We start from the raw sequence: 15,468 nt of genomic DNA, 5'->3' as shown, positions 1-15,468 counted from the left end.
GTTAAAATTGTGTAATTTCCCCCAGATCCTGCAAGAGTGACGGTCAGATCTCCCCCTCCCTGATCTGAAAATGAAACGAGGCACTGCATGGATTTCTTTGCACTTCTCCATTCAAACCTTGATTCAGCAAGACGCGATTTTTCACCACCCCTCCTCCTCCCCACAAACACACCAAGAAAAAAAAATGGATACATGTCAAATCCAAATCGAATCCGTCTTCCTGGTATCGCCGCTTGTTCCTGCTGACAAGTTCTTTGATTCTCGAAGCCATTGCCTGTGTGGGATCCTGCGTTGAAGGAAGAGGTGGTGGTGGAGAAGCTGGATGTGGGAAAATAAAATAGGGGGAGGTGGTGGTGGGTTGGTTGCTTCTTGGCTTGCTGTCACAACAGGGGCCTAAAACACCCAGCTTCTCTCTCACACACGTATATGTGTCTCCTTCTGTGGACACTCTTGCCTTGACACCTTCCCCCCCGCCGGTTAATATTCTCCGCAGTGGGGGGGGGGGGGGAATCTCCGGCTCTCTTTTTGTTTAGATCACCATGGAGAAGAGAAGGGGGGGGTGGTGATGGTGGCAGCCGACGATAGGGAAAGGAGGGAGGGGGTTACAATAATCCGGGGTGAGGGGGCTAGGAGTAAAAAGTGGTTGCAGGAGATTTTGGTGGAGGTGGTGGTGGAGGAGGGGGGGAGGGAAAGGGGGGTGGCTGCCGCCACATTCACCGTCTCTCGCTGCGATTTTTCTTTGCCTCCGTTACCGCCGGTCTGAGGAGGGGGGGGAGGTGAAGGGAAGGTTGGGGAGGAGAAGGGGAGGAATAAAATCCCTCAGCCTTGGTTCCACAAAAAAGAGGAATTAAAAGACACAGGCAGGACGATTCCGTTTTCTCTCTTCTGTCAATAAATTAGACGTTTCTTTTTCTCAAATAAAAAAAAATTACATCCGCCAGCCGCTCCTTGATCTCCGTCAGAAATAATAATCCATCCAAACACACGCTCCGGGGTCCGCTCAGTGTTAAAAAATCATAAGCGTCTTTTACATTAAAAAGTCAGCAGGAAGCCGAGCTCTCTTCGGACACCACACACACACACACACTCTTGCTCCTCTCTTTCTCGGCCGATCGCTCCGGCTCCAGGCTCGGGGCCCCGGCCACGGCTCCAACTCCGGCCCACGGCACCGCGACTCCAGCTCTTTGCCTTTCTTTTTCGCCGACCCCCGCCGTCGCCGCCGCCGCCACCACCACCACCCGCCCACCCTCCCCGTCCCTCCCCCCACCCCACCGCCACCACCACTACCACGACTACTACTACCCCCACCCACCCGCCCTCCCCCACGGGGGAGGAAAAGAAAGTTTAAAAAAAAAGCAGCTTAAAAAAAAGCTTGCGGGCCCGCCGGACTCTCAAACTTCCATCATGGCTTCCCAGGGAAAAAAAAAGCGCAATGGCCCCGAGTGGGAATGAGCGAGAGAGAGGTGGTGGTGGCGGTGGTAGTGGGGGGGGTAGGGAATAACCTTCCGCTATTACAATATAGTTCTCCCCATCGACCTCCTCTCCTCGAAGCTTTTCCCAACTTCTCCGCTCCCTGCTCCCAATTGTAACCCTTTACTGGACACAACCAGTAAGATTTAGGGGTCCTATAACGGTGGGGAGAGGGGAGGTGGGGAGGGGGTTGTTCAGTCTTGAGGAACCAGGAGGGGGGGGGGGGCGGTGAGGGTCGAATGGATATAAAGTGAATCAAATCAGTATTACAGCATTGATGGTTCGGTGTGAGGTGGCCCGCAGCCGGCACTTCTTGCGGAGGTCACGTGGCCTGCGTTGCGTTGATCGCTTCTCTCTCTCTCTCTCTCTCTCGTTCTGTGACTGGGGGAGGGGGGTGAGATGGACGGTGAGCCGCCGATCGAGCCCCAGCGACCGTTGAACGGCCGAGTCTCGAGCAGGAGCTCGAGATGCCAGAGGCCCGGCAGAGACGTGAGGGAGGATGAGGATTAGAGGCACCTCTATTACCACCGAGTTGAATGCTTTCCTCCCACCCCCCCCTTCCCCCTCGATTGCCAAAACTTGCCCGGCCACATTTGTACTCCTGTTCAGAATGAAAGAGAGAGACAATCAGTGTGCAGTAATCGCATGCAAGGCATCCCGTATGATTGATTTTAATAATTGAGGATTTTTTTTAACGTTCCGCTGAGCGGTAGAGGAGAGATTTTGGGGGTGTTGAAGGTGGTCCGTAGTCCGTCGCCGCCATCTTGGTAAAGGAGCAACCTATTGGGGCATATGTTGAACAGTCAGCGCGACTCCAGGCCGCTTGTCTTCGTTAGGATATTCATCAACTGACACGGTGGACGTTGTTGTTGTGGGAAATCCACTGCTGAATGCGTCTCTTTTCTCTGTATTGCAGGTATTCTCTGCCCACCGCCGATCCCCCCCGCTCCCAACACACACACACCCCGCTCTGGGGATCGCCATTTAACTCGCGAATCCCTGTCATTTGCAATGCTTCAGAGCACTCGGGAATACCTGGGCCTGACGTTGAAAATAAAATTAGAGGGCGTTTCAAGTTGTACAGCCCTGGGAGGCAATTGTGCAGCGAGGGAGTTCTTTACTTCCCCTCTTGCTTGGCAATTACAGATGCTAGTGCTGAAATCCTCGATTTTTGATAAGTTTTACCCAACCTGTTGGCATTTTTAGTGTAAGGTATATACAATGTTGAATATGGATTGAATGTAAATAGGGCCTTTAGTGTGTTGAGATGTAATTCCACCAGAGAATTAAAGAATCAACACAGGAGAGGAAATGTTGTCTCGTTGAAGACTGAAGATAGTGACCAGCTATTATTGCAGCAGCAGTATGAAACCTGTTTTTTTTTTAAAAAATTGTAGAATTTTAAATTTTAGTGTTACAAGTGGGCTTACATTAACACTGCAATGAAGTTACTGTGAAAATCCCCTAATTGCAACACTCCGGTACCTGTCCGGGTACATTGAGGGCCAATGCACCTAACCAGCATGTCTTTTGAATTGTCAGAGGAAACCAGAATACCCTGAGGAAGAGACCATGTGGACTCCACACAGACAGTGACCCAAGCTTGGAAACGAACCTGGGTCCCTGGTGCCGAGAGGCAGCAGTGCTGTCCTTATTGTCCACCTTAAGTAGTCTAAGATGAATATGCTCAGCTATTGATATTGAACCAGAGTTGGCAATAGTCTATAAAACCATGGAAATTATTTTAATTGCTTAAGTTTGCTAGCTATCCATCATAGTGTTAATTGGAATTTGATAAGCTTATTTCAACTTTACGTAACGATCATGTGTTTCAGTAGAAGGAAGCAAAACAAATAATGATTCTGAAGGAGATTGATGGGGTGGATCCTGGGAGGTTGTTTCCACTGGTTGGGAATTTAAAACATGGGGGCATAGTGTCAGGCTAAGGGGCCAAGCATTTAGGACTGAGAAAAGAAGAAAAATACTTCACTAAAAAGGTTGCGAATCTTTGGAATTCTCTATCACAAGAAATGTGGACGTTCCATCATTTAAGGCTGGGATTGACAAGCTTTTGGTGTTTCAGGCTAGCTGGCAGGCAAATGGAATTGAAACCCAAGATGAGCCATGATCCTTTTGAATTGGAGCAGTCTTCACAGGTTGTGGCCTGTCCCTCCTATTTCTTGTGTTATGTTTCAAGTTGATGACTTATTGTGTGCAGATGCACAAGGAAAAATAAATCTGCAAAACAGAAATTTGGGAAAGTTGTCATGTGGTTATGGGTTCTTTACCCAGCTGAATCTGAATGATAGTTGTCTAGGTACCTCCATCTTCCGCACGCAGATAGCGACCTTCCGCCTCCAGACCCTGCAGAGATACCTTTACGTCGAGCCTCCTCCACGATGGCGCGCCCTGGCGATGTGTTTCTTCCGCCAGTGGCACGGCCTCAATTACGACATGCAGCTCCTGTATATCAATCTGGGGTGTATTCTGACCTCGTTGCGGGAGTTGCCCGTCTTTTACCAGGACCTCCTCACCGTCTGGAATGCAGTCGCCTCGCGACGCGGTTCTCCCCCATCAGGAGTAGCGGCTGTCATGTGAGAGCTGTTGCTCAGGAATCCGCACCTCCAGCCGTATAACTTCAGGTGGCTGACGAAGAGGGAGGCTGTGGACGCTGGGGTGATCAGGATCAGGGACGTGCTGGATGAACCCTCGCGTGCTGGCTGAGTGTGCAGGGGTGTCCGTCTGGCGCGCGGCCAAAGCCGTCCAAAACCTTAGGACAGTCGTGCTCGGCCCCGAAAGCGCACGCGAGCTCGAGGCGGCTCAGGCGTGCGGTGGGATCCCGTCCAAGTGTTCCCCTGTTCGGACGGAATTCCACATTGGCCTGAAGCCTAGACCCCCCTCCCCGGGTCAGGTGCCCCATAGCATGAGCCATCTCGCGGACATGTCCTCTGTGCCTTTTTCCAATGCACGGAGGCATTTCCTGTACGGCTGCTGCTGCATACCTTCCATGACCGCGTCCTCGCCGGTCGCCCGGACACACCTTGGTGGGCCTTGTTGCCGCCGGGCAGCGGAGGTCCCCAATGGAAGTCGCTCTACAGAGGGATCTCCCCCAATTACACTGGGGACCTGGGGTGGAGGCTGCTGCATGCAGCAGTGCCGCACAACTGTAGGACTCACTGGCTCGCGGGCTCCCGAGACTGCTCTTTCTGTGGCCTCAAGGAGTCCGTGGACCACGTTTACGTTTTGAGTTATAGATTGCACACCCTTTTTGATTTTCTGAAGAACTTTTTATTGATGTTTTGTTTGCACTTCAGTCCCACGCTCCTGATCTACGGACACCCAGTGCGGAGAGGGGAGGGTCAGGATGCCGATCTCCTCGTGAACCTGCTCCTGGGCCTGGCGAGACATGCCATCAACAGGCAGCGGGCGATCGGGGGGGCCGTCCATCCTGACTGTCCGCCCCTCTACCACGGCTACATTCGCGGCCGGGTGTCCCTGGAGAGGGAGCATGCGGTGTCCACGGGCACAGTCGATGCTTTCCGCGCCCGTTGGGCACCACAGGTGCTGAGGTGCGGTTATAGACCCCGACAATCACATTTTGACTTGACGTGTCTTAAGTTTCCTTTGTACTTTTTGTTTCTGTTCAGGCCATTCCCCCTCCTTTTGAGGAGCCGCCCCCTTTTTCTTTGTCCTAATGTAATTTGAGTTTGTTTACTTGGTTTGACCCAAAAGACACCCCCCCATCTTCCTAAATGACCACTGGACAGTAAACTGTCATTTCCTCGATTTTTCACCAATCTCTTCTTGAGATCTCTTAGCACGGAAGGTTCTTAGAACAGGTACCTATTTAAAAAGTAGCAATGGAAGAAAATTTAATGCTTCACAGTTGATAGCCAACCAGTGATCATTTTCATTCTCCGACTGAAGTCTTATCCCCAGGAGTCTTGTTGCTGCTGAATTAAGCTGCATATATGTCAGCAATTACTGTTTGCTACTCATTTACCACCTTTCTGATGACTGGATGATCAAGATTGGGAACCATCAACATGGGATATCCCTCAAACATTAACTTTTACTCTTGTTACGGACAGTGCTGAAGAAATGAGTTACAACATCTTTAAGACACTTCGATGTTCCATTGTTGCTTTAGATTTGAAGTATGTTGTGTTAACATATTGTTAACACTAATCTGAATACCTATGACAAGAGTGGAGAAACAAATAAATAATGATATTTGTGTTTCATGCTCTTGCCTCTTAATATATTTTATATCTTCCTGCATAACATGGGGTAGAATTTCTACACAGCCTGTCTCATCCTTAGAGTAACAATGTAAGTGGCACTTTACGCCATTTCTCAAAGACCTCTGCCAAAGTAATGACAGAAAATCAGTTGAATATTTACAGAAATTCCAGGTGATATGTTTTTCCAAAAACTTCCCCAGAAAATCTGAGAGAAACTCAGCAGAGAGTACATACCCTTCCTCAAAGCTGTAGTTGGACATGCCCATTGCAGTTCAGCGGAGGGGAAAAAAGGGGATGGAAAATGAAAACGGATGGTCCAATCGTTGCAAGTAAGATTAGAGTTGTATAACGAGTATATTACTTCGCAGAAGATCACCAACAACCACCTTGGTCCCCATGTGCCGAAACTATAGTTAAGAAAGCCCACCAATGCGTCTACTTTCTCAGACGTCTAAGGAAATTTGGCATGTCAGCGATGACCCTTACCAACTTTTACAGATGCACCATAGAAAGCATTCTTCCTGGTTATATCACAGCCCAAGACTGCAAGGAACTACAAAAAGTCGTGAATGTAGCCCAATCCATCTCTCAAACCAGCCTCCCAACAATTGACGCTGTTGATACTTCCTACTGCCTTGGCAAAGCAGCCAGCATTATTGAAGACCCCACGCACACTGGACATTTTCTCTTCCACCTGCTTCCTTCAGGAAAAAGATACAAAACTCTGAGGTCATGGACCACCCATCTCGAGAACAACTTCTTCCCTGCTGCTGTCAGACTTTTGAATGGACTTGCCTTGCATTAAGTTGACCTTTGTCTACACCCTAGCTATGACTGTAACACCACATTCTGCACTCTCTCATTTCCTTCTCTGAGTGGTATGTTGTCTGTATTGCATGCAAGAAACAGTACTTTTCTCTATGCTAATACATGTGTCAATAATTAATCAAATCAAAGAAGCTGAAACCTCATAGGTGATGATCAAGACAGTGATGAAAAGCAAAGATGAGTGGGGGGAGACAAAAACATGCAAATAGTTTTAATAGTGAAAAACAAGAATATGGAGGGGAATTTGGTCTGCAATGAAAGCAAGCAGTGGTAGAAACACAGGTCCACCAGTTCTAATAAGAGAAAGCATAATCTCGCATTTCGTATGGCAAAGTTTCCCCTAGATCTGTGGTTTCATAAAATTGTAAGGCAAATTTTAAGTTCCTTTTAAAATATGGCTGACATAAGTATACATTTTATGATTTTCTAATTCAAAGCGTGTTTGTTGTTCTACAGTTTGGGGTCAAGACAACCAATGGTAAAGCAATTAAAATCAGAATGCACAATCTTTCAGAATTTGAGGAGTACAAATATTGCCGAGGGTTGAGGAGCTGGGAGATAGGAAGGGGATCAGGTCATGAAGGGATTTAAAAACAAAGATAAGAATTTTAAAATCAGGATGTTGTTTGATCAACAGCCCATGTAGATCAGCAAGGGGGATTTAAAAAAAAAGGACTTATGATACCAGACACCGGAGCTGTGGATGACTGAGGATATATTGTGGGTGATCAGCAAAAATTGCATTGGAATAGTCAAGTCGAGTGATTAACAAAACATGAATTAGGATTTCAGCAGTAGATGAACTGAGGCAGGGCAAAGTTGAGCAATGTCATAAAAGTTGCAATAGGCGGCCTTTGTCATGACACAAATATAAGTTTGGGAGCTCAACTCTGTCATTCGTCACACCAAAATTATAAAGAGTTAAATCTCAGACTGTTGCCAGGAAGAGGAATGGAGTCAGTAATTAGGGAATGTAGTTTGGGGTGGGGACCAAACAGTCATCACTTCAACCTTCCCAATATGTAATTGGAGGAAATTTCTACTTGTTCAATACTGGATGTCAGATGAGCAGTCAGCTCAATTAGCAACAGTATAGGATTTGAGAACAGTAGTAGTGAGGTACATACATTGAAAGTGAACAGTGCTTGCAGATGATGTTGGTGAGGGGCAGCATGTGGATCAGAAATAGGAGGGAGTCAATAATAGGTCGTTGGGGGATACCAGAAGTTATGGTGAGGAGCAAGAAAATAAGCCATTGTAAGCAATTCTGTGAGTACAGTTAAATAGTTTGGACTGAAACCATGTGAGAGCACTCCCAACTGGATGGCAGTGAAGAGGCATCAGAGAAAATCAGTGTGGTCAACAGTGTTAAAGGCTGTAAACAGGTTGAAAAAGACTTGGAAAGTTTAACTTTGTCATACTTAGTGTAGGATGCCTTTGCCGATATTGATGAGAGCTGTTTCAGTGCTGTGATGGGGTAGAAGCTTGATTGGAAGGATTCAAATGTAGAGTTCTGGAAAAGATGGGAATGGACTTGGGAAGAAGTTGGAAAGGAAAGGCAAGTTGTAGATGGGCTTGAGCTCCAAACTCTGGAAAACACTCCCTATGTTTCTACTTCATCATCTTGCTTTCTTCCTTAAAAGCACTATTTACGATCTACCATTTTCACCTAGCTGACCTAGTATTTCCTTGTGTGATTCAGTGTCATAACCTGTTTTTATTGCTCATGTGAAGCACCTTGGGGAATTTTATGAATTAAATAGCGTTTTTTAAATCAAAATTATATCTAGTACAGTCACCACAAAATAGTTTGTTGTGTTTGTTCCTTTTTTTTGCACAATTTCAGTCAATCATTATAATTTTGGAGAAATTCATCAACTGAAGTGGTAAACTAAGAATGGCTAGGTGAGTATGATGGATCGGAATTATATTTGAGAACTTGACCTTATTGTTTCTACTTTCAATGGTGTGCAAGGTTAATGATATGGTGGAGAAAGCTGAGTCAGCAAGTAAGAAATTTGATACACGAAACAAGCTACAATAAATGTGCATGTTAATGGTAAGCAGTACCTGCTTTGACTTGGAACTGAGCGTAAGATTGATATCCAAAGCAAATAACCATTATTACAGGCCAAGAACAAAGACCTTACTGATATTAGCATTATGTTGTACATGCTAGGGTAAATTAGAACATGGTATCAAAAATATTACAGTAATCAGAAAGATGGTGATTTTTGATACCAGAATTTTTTTTTCACTTGGTCAAAATAATTTCAGTGCTAAAATGGAGAGAGAAGTTTGGATCAAATATGATTTAGTTTGATTCCAAGGCTTAAGTATTGCAATCAGTTTTTAAATGGGTGGTCCATGGGTCCTGGGGAGAACCACAAGGGGATCACAAAGGTCTCTGAGGTTCTCAGATTGCTGTGTCTGTGCCTGGCGTATTGTACATTGTCAATAGTGTCTCAAAATTTTAAATCTGGACAACTTTTAATTAATTGACACATTTATTTCTCCTGTTTTGCACTCAATCTTCAATTTTCTATTTATAGCTGAGTCATGGATTTGCCTGGTAACAGCAAGACCCAAAATTAACAAAGGGAATGATGGGATGTAATCTACCTAGCAAATAGTAGCCCCATTCCAGGGGGCTAATGAGACGTGTCCTTTTCCCAGTAAATTAGCAGACATCCAGATAAGATCAGATGCAAGTGATCCTGTCAACAGGAAGCAGTTTGCCAAGATGACAAATCAGGGAAGGCGTAAAGATAGTAATTTTTGAGAGTCAAAAATATAGGAGAGACAGCCCAATATATGATAGGCAAAATCAAAGAGGTCCAGGGAAATAATTGTCAACTCCTGCAGAAGCAGACAGGCCAGTTTAACATCTCACTGGAAGGCCAGTAGTTTAACGTCCCAGGAAGGTCAGGGTAACATCTAATAGCAAGGCAGCTAACAGCAGAAGTCCTTTTTTAAAGTTTTATAGGTAAGTTGATGCAGAAACCTTTACCTATCTTCACCGAATCTGGCAAAGATGCTTCCCGACCAGATCATCCTCCTGGTATCATGGTAACTATAAGCTGGATTTAACTTAAAGATTTGTTTTAGTTGGATGTTAGGGGAATGGGGCTGTCATTGAGTTCAGGTATCAGGGAATAGCTTGAAACAAGTAATTTCTAGATAAAACTATTACTGTCCTGTCTGCCTTATAGTATTATAGATCAGTTAAATACTAAATACTATAAATAGTATTTAGTAATGGATATGCCATGACCGGGCTGCTTATTCTCATGATTGGTTTCACATGACTTCTCACACCACTTCAAAACAATATATATCACCATGAATCGGTGTCTCATGTTGAGGTGCCCTTGCAGATAACAGCAGTGTGGTTTGTGACACTGATTATAGGACATGATGTGCATCAGATTAGTCTATGTTAAAATTTTTAATGGCCTCCACGAAGATAAAGTTTCTAAAATTGCTGGTATGGCTCAAACTTGCAGATCATCAATCACTATTTGTAATATCCCTGGAATCTTATGGTCAAGATTACATTTTTCTTGTGACAAGTTGAGATCTATGGAATACAATTAGTTCTAACTTCCAAGTATCCAAGTACTTGCAAGTAATTTATAATGGTCTTGATCAGAAGAGGAATAAAAAATTCTGCACAGTTTCACATTACATGTCATTTTTATTGTAAAAGAATGCATAAGACAGAGTTATGGACTTGAAGCATTAACTTTTTTTTCCTGTTAGATGCTGTGTTTTTCCAGTGTCCTCTGTTCTTGTTTCAGATTCCAGCATCCGTAGTATTTTGCTTATTTTAGTCTTAAACTACCAAATCTTGCTTGAAGATATTGCTTGCCATACATGAATTGAGCAAATATTAATTATTACATTTATGAATTCAGAACAATAACATCCGTCCTGTAATCTAAAGTTATGGACTATTAAGTATGTAATAGATTAATATTTATTTCTGCCTCATATAGGCTTCTCGTAAAATACATAAAATAATAATGTATCTCCTGGCTACAGTGCTGCTATTATTTCAAATTTTCTCAAAGATCATGTCCAAACCACCAAAAGTTACCTTGAACCAAACTGGTTTCTTTCAACTGAAGCCCTTTCCGTCATTCACTAATGACACAACATGAAGTGGATAGGCAATCAGTTCAATCACAGAAACCACATCTTGCAAAAGTGGAGAGTCCACTGAATAAGATTATATTCAAGTCGCCCCAAACTTTATTGCAAATTTTCCATAATCCTCAAGGAAAAGACAAAATCATCAGGTAAACAGTAAGCCCGATAAAATGGTAGGAATTGGTTCAGAACTTGCCATCCAATACTGTGATGTTTGCTCTCACAGAGGCATATTTTCTCACAATTAAGGTATACTGTTTTTTTTAGTAGCTTGTCATTCATACTTCCTAGTTTCTATAAATCAGCAATGTTGTGAATCTCAGATTTTCTTGGTCACTCTTACATTGCATAAGCAACTTCTCTGTGGAATTAGAAAGCATAATCATTAGCAAACCATAGAAATTGAGAGTTCTTGAAATAATTTACATTTGATACCCCAATTTTGCCTGTTTTAAATGAGCCTTGCTTCCCTATTCTCTCTCACCCCTCCCCCAACTGTTGTAAAATACCATGCATCATAATCAAGGTGAGGGAAATTATATTTTGTGGGGATGGGGACTTCCCTATCTCAGTCTAGTTTTTTTAACTTCTGTGTTTTGGAACACTAGCATAAGTGAGTTCCTATTTCCTATGCCTTAGAGTACATTCTACAGCCGAAATGTTTTGGTAACATGTCAATCTGTAGTTTTAACACCGGAATTACATTTCTGTAGAGCTTAACTTTGGACAAGATTGTGACTATGGCTCGTCCTTTAAATAAATCAAAGGAGCCCTATTGAAGCTGAAAAAGATAAACTTTCATTTTTGTCACGAGCTACGATCTATTAAGTTGTGATGGTACATTTCTTTCACTAGGGAGACAACTTAGTATGCCCTAGTAGAAGGTGAACTTAGTTGTGAAGAATTAGCGATTTGACTTGCAATATTTGGCCATTTCAGTTACCAGTGTTAACATCCAGCACTCCCAAGGTAGATATGATGCAACAGGCTAACAAAAGTATTTTTGCTTCTGCCTCAAATTCAGAAAAAACATCTCATATTGAACTTAATTGATGTTTGAACTCATTACAAGAGCTATCACTATCAATCACAAAGATTATCAATTTAGGAATAATTTTGTGACAACAGTGTAACCAGTGGTGTATAATTTGCCCTCATTTCATGTAGAACCTTCTCTCACACACTGAATCTTGTCATCTAGTTGGGCTGAATTGAAGGTAAGTTACAGAACAAATAGAAGGGTGGAAGAATGGCAGCCCATTGTACCACCTAATTTCCATGCAATGGCTTCTGTTCCTGCCCTGACACCACTACCTCCAGGGTTACCCTAGCACCTATACTTGGCTCCTCTTCCTCAACTATGTGTCGTCAAGTGGCAACATCATCCATAGACTTTCAATATGTTTCCACATCTACCTTAGTCCTACCTCTCCACTACTTTGACGTTGCCAAACTGCTTTAACTTTAAACTTTAATGCATCCGATGATCTGCTGTATATTAAGTCCTCACAGATATATATTGACTCCCAGTCACGCATTGGTTTTAGCACAGAACAAAGCCATTCAGCCCTTTGTGTCTGACCTGGCATCCAAAGGAGCAATTCACCTAATGCCACTCCCATGTCTACTCCAATCAAAACCAATAATTTTGAAAAACTATCACCCTTTTGTTTAAATCCTTTCATTGTTTTTGGAAATAAAATAAATTCTATAATCAAATTTAGCTGTAGCATTAGCAATAGTTAGTTTTTGATGTCTCTAGTGTTGTACTTCTGGGTTAAGAGGTGCTATTTGCATAGTCCTCTTTACAACAATATTGAATGTGTAGAATTTAAGGTGTAGTATGGATATATCTAATGTTACTCTTGCATTTCCATTGTTTCCGAACAGGACCTTTGGCAGCCTCAGTTAGAACAACTTTGCACACAATGCTTTAATATACTAAAAGTCCTAATGTGCTTTATAGAGAAATAATGACAGGAGTGGAATGGTGCTCCATGGAGAAGACTAAGTAGTATGTGGAGGTCCATTTCAAAAAGCCCAATTAGGGACTATCCAGTGCCAGCAATCTAAAATACACACTAAATACAGGTGCCCAGAAGAGGGCATCACTAGTATATATTGTTTATCTTAACTAAAATTGTACATGGATTAACTTGAAATTTGATACCCATTATTGATAATGCAGTCAATATACTTGGGTACCAATCTGTAGCTAGATCAGTAGCTGGGTTTGAAATTTCTAATGCAGTTTCCAAGAAGGTTTAGGACCTCCTCACTGTCTGGAATACGGTTGCCTCGCGACACAGCTCTCTCCCTGTCAGGAGTAGTGTCTCTCGTGCGAGAGTCGCTGCTCAGGAATCCATTCCTCCAGCCATACAACTTCAGGTGGCTGACGGAGAAGGAGGCTGTGGACATCAGGGTGACTAGGATCGGGGACGTGCTAGATGGCAGAGTGGCGGGCTGGATGACCCTTCGCGTGCTGGCTGAGCGCGTGGGGGTGTCCGTCTGGCACGCGACCAAAGCCATCCAAGACCTTAGGATGGTCGTGCTCAGCCCCAAAAGTGCACACGGTCTTGAGGCGGCGCAGGCGTGTGGTGGGATCCTGCCCGAGCGTTTCCCTGTTCAGACAGAATTCCACACATTCCTCAGCCCCCCTCCTCGGGTCAGGTGTCCCACAGCATGAGCCGCCTCGCGGAAATATCCTCCATGCCTTTTTCCGCTGCACTGAGGAGTTTCCTGTATTGGCTGTGCTGCACACCTTCCACTCCCGCATCCTCGCCTGTCGCCTGGATACACCTTGGCGGGCCTTGTTGCCATCGGGCAGCAGAGGTGCCCAGTGGAGGTCCTTTTACAGAGGGATCTCTCCCAATTATATCGGAGGAGAGTGATGCATGCAGCAGTTCCGCACAACCGTAGGATTCACTGGTTCACGAGCTCCGAAGCTTGCCCCTTCTGCGGCCTTGTGGAGTCCGTGGACCATGTCTATGTTTTGTGTCTTAGGTTGCATTCCCTTTTTTGTTTTCCTGAAGAACCTTTTATTAATGTTTTGTTTGCACTTCTGTCCCACACTCCTGATCTACGGACACCTGCTGTGGAGAGGGGAGGGTCAGGATGGCGACCTCCTCGTGAACCTGCTCCTGGGCCTGGCAAAGCGCGCCATTTACAGGTACAGGCAGCAGGCGATCGAGGGGGCTGTCCGTCCTGACTGTCTGCCCCTCTACCGTGGCTATGTTCGCAGCCAGGTGTTCCTGGAGAGGGAACATGTGATGTCCACGGGTGCAGTTGACGTCCGCGCCCGTTGGGCACAGCAGGGGCGGGGTGCATTATTGACCCTAATAATCACATTTTAATTTGATGTTTTCAAGTTTCCTTTGTACTTTGATTTTGATTGGGTCATTCCCCCTCCTTTTGAGGTGCTGCCCCTTTTACTTTGTCCTGATTTAACTTAAGTTTGTTTATTTGATTTGACCTTAAATGAGGCCAAGAAGATTTAGGGGGCCATTTCCAGAGAATAAGAGCAAGCAACTGAATGCTGTGCCACCAATGTTTGAGTGAAAGAGGGATAGTAGGTTGTTGCATAAAGTTAAATCTCATGGGATCCAGGATGAGGTATCTAAATGGATACAAAATTGGCTTCTTGACAAAATAAAAAGTCTGACAACACCAGGTTTTAGTCCAACCTATTTATTTGATAATATTCTCACAAGCTTTCGAGGGGACAGCCCCTTCGTCAGGTGAATGGAGAGTTCTGGCCTCAGACAGAGCATATAAAGCACAGACAGTTTAGAGATTACTGATTAAAATGCGAATCCTTACACCTAACCTGCTGTTCAAGACCTGAAGTGGCTGACAATGTGAGTGGTAGGAGCACTGATCACAGTTTAAAGAGATGTGTATTGTCTCCAGACAGTACAGTAAGTGAGGTTTTGTTCCGCACACATGAGGACGGTCTCAACAGGGATCTTGGGTTCATGTCGCACTATCTGTAACCCCCGTGACTTGCCTGGGTTTGCAAAACCTCACTTACTGTACTGTCTGGAGACAATACACATCTCTTTAAACTGTGATCAGTGCTCCTACCACTCACATTGTCAGCCACTTCAGGTCTTGAACAGCAGGTTAGGTGTAAGGATTCGCATTTTAATCAGTAATCTCTAAACTGTCTGTGCTTTATATGCTCTGTCTGAGGCCAGAACTCTCCATTCACCTGACGAAGGGGCTGTCCCCTCGAAAGCTTGTGAGAATATTATCAAATAAATAGGTTGGACTAAAACCTGGTGTTGTCAGACTTTTTACTATGTTTACGCCAGTCCAACGCCGGCATACCCACTTCTTGACAAAAGCCAGAGGGTGATTGTAGAGAGTTTTTCAAACTGGAGGCCTGTGACCAATGGTGTGCCTCAGGGATCAGTGCTGGGCCCACTGTTTTTTGTCATTAATATAAATGATTTGGATGAGAATATAGGAGGATGGTTAGTAAGTTTGCAGATGACACCAAGATTGGTGGCATAGTGGACAAAGAAAGTTACCTGGGATTGCAATGGGATCTTGATTAATTGGGCCAGTGGGCTGACAAATGGCAGATGGCACAGATGGAGTTTAATTTAGACAAATGTGAGATGAATAATTTTTGTGGATTGAACCAGGGCAGGATTTACTCAGTTAATGGCAGAGCGCTGGGGAGAGTTACAGAACAAAGATATCTAGGGATATATGTTCATAGCTCCTTGAAAGTGGAATCACAGGTGGAGAGAGTGATGAAAAAGGCATT

At 44.3% G+C, this 15,468-nt stretch overlaps 2 protein-coding genes across 2 annotated transcripts in view; one reads left to right on the top strand and one right to left on the bottom strand.

Annotated features, from left to right (window-relative positions):
• ptenb (phosphatase and tensin homolog B) overlaps positions 1–1,204 on the bottom strand; it is a 173,770-nt gene extending 172,566 nt beyond the window's left edge. The window contains exon 1 of the mRNA XM_080205488.1: positions 193–1,204. Within this exon, the coding sequence (XP_080061614.1) occupies positions 193–271 (79 nt within the window). The 5' untranslated portion in view covers positions 272–1,204. The remainder of the gene's footprint in view (positions 1–192) is intronic.
• Positions 1,205–1,867: 663 nt separating this feature from the next.
• Positions 1,868–15,468, top strand: part of atad1b (ATPase family AAA domain containing 1b) — a 62,982-nt gene continuing 49,381 nt past the window's right edge. The window contains exon 1 of the mRNA XM_080205487.1: positions 1,868–2,386. The gene's annotated coding sequence lies outside the window, so the exon portion shown is untranslated. The remainder of the gene's footprint in view (positions 2,387–15,468) is intronic.

This window comes from Carcharhinus amblyrhynchos, chromosome 17 (assembly GCF_965287045.1).
Source record: "Carcharhinus amblyrhynchos chromosome 17, sCarAmb.v2.hapA, whole genome shotgun sequence".
Taxonomy (NCBI): domain Eukaryota; kingdom Metazoa; phylum Chordata; class Chondrichthyes; order Carcharhiniformes; family Carcharhinidae; genus Carcharhinus; species Carcharhinus amblyrhynchos.
Note: the sequence above shows the minus strand (reverse complement) of the source record. Positions and strands in the feature narration are given on the sequence as shown.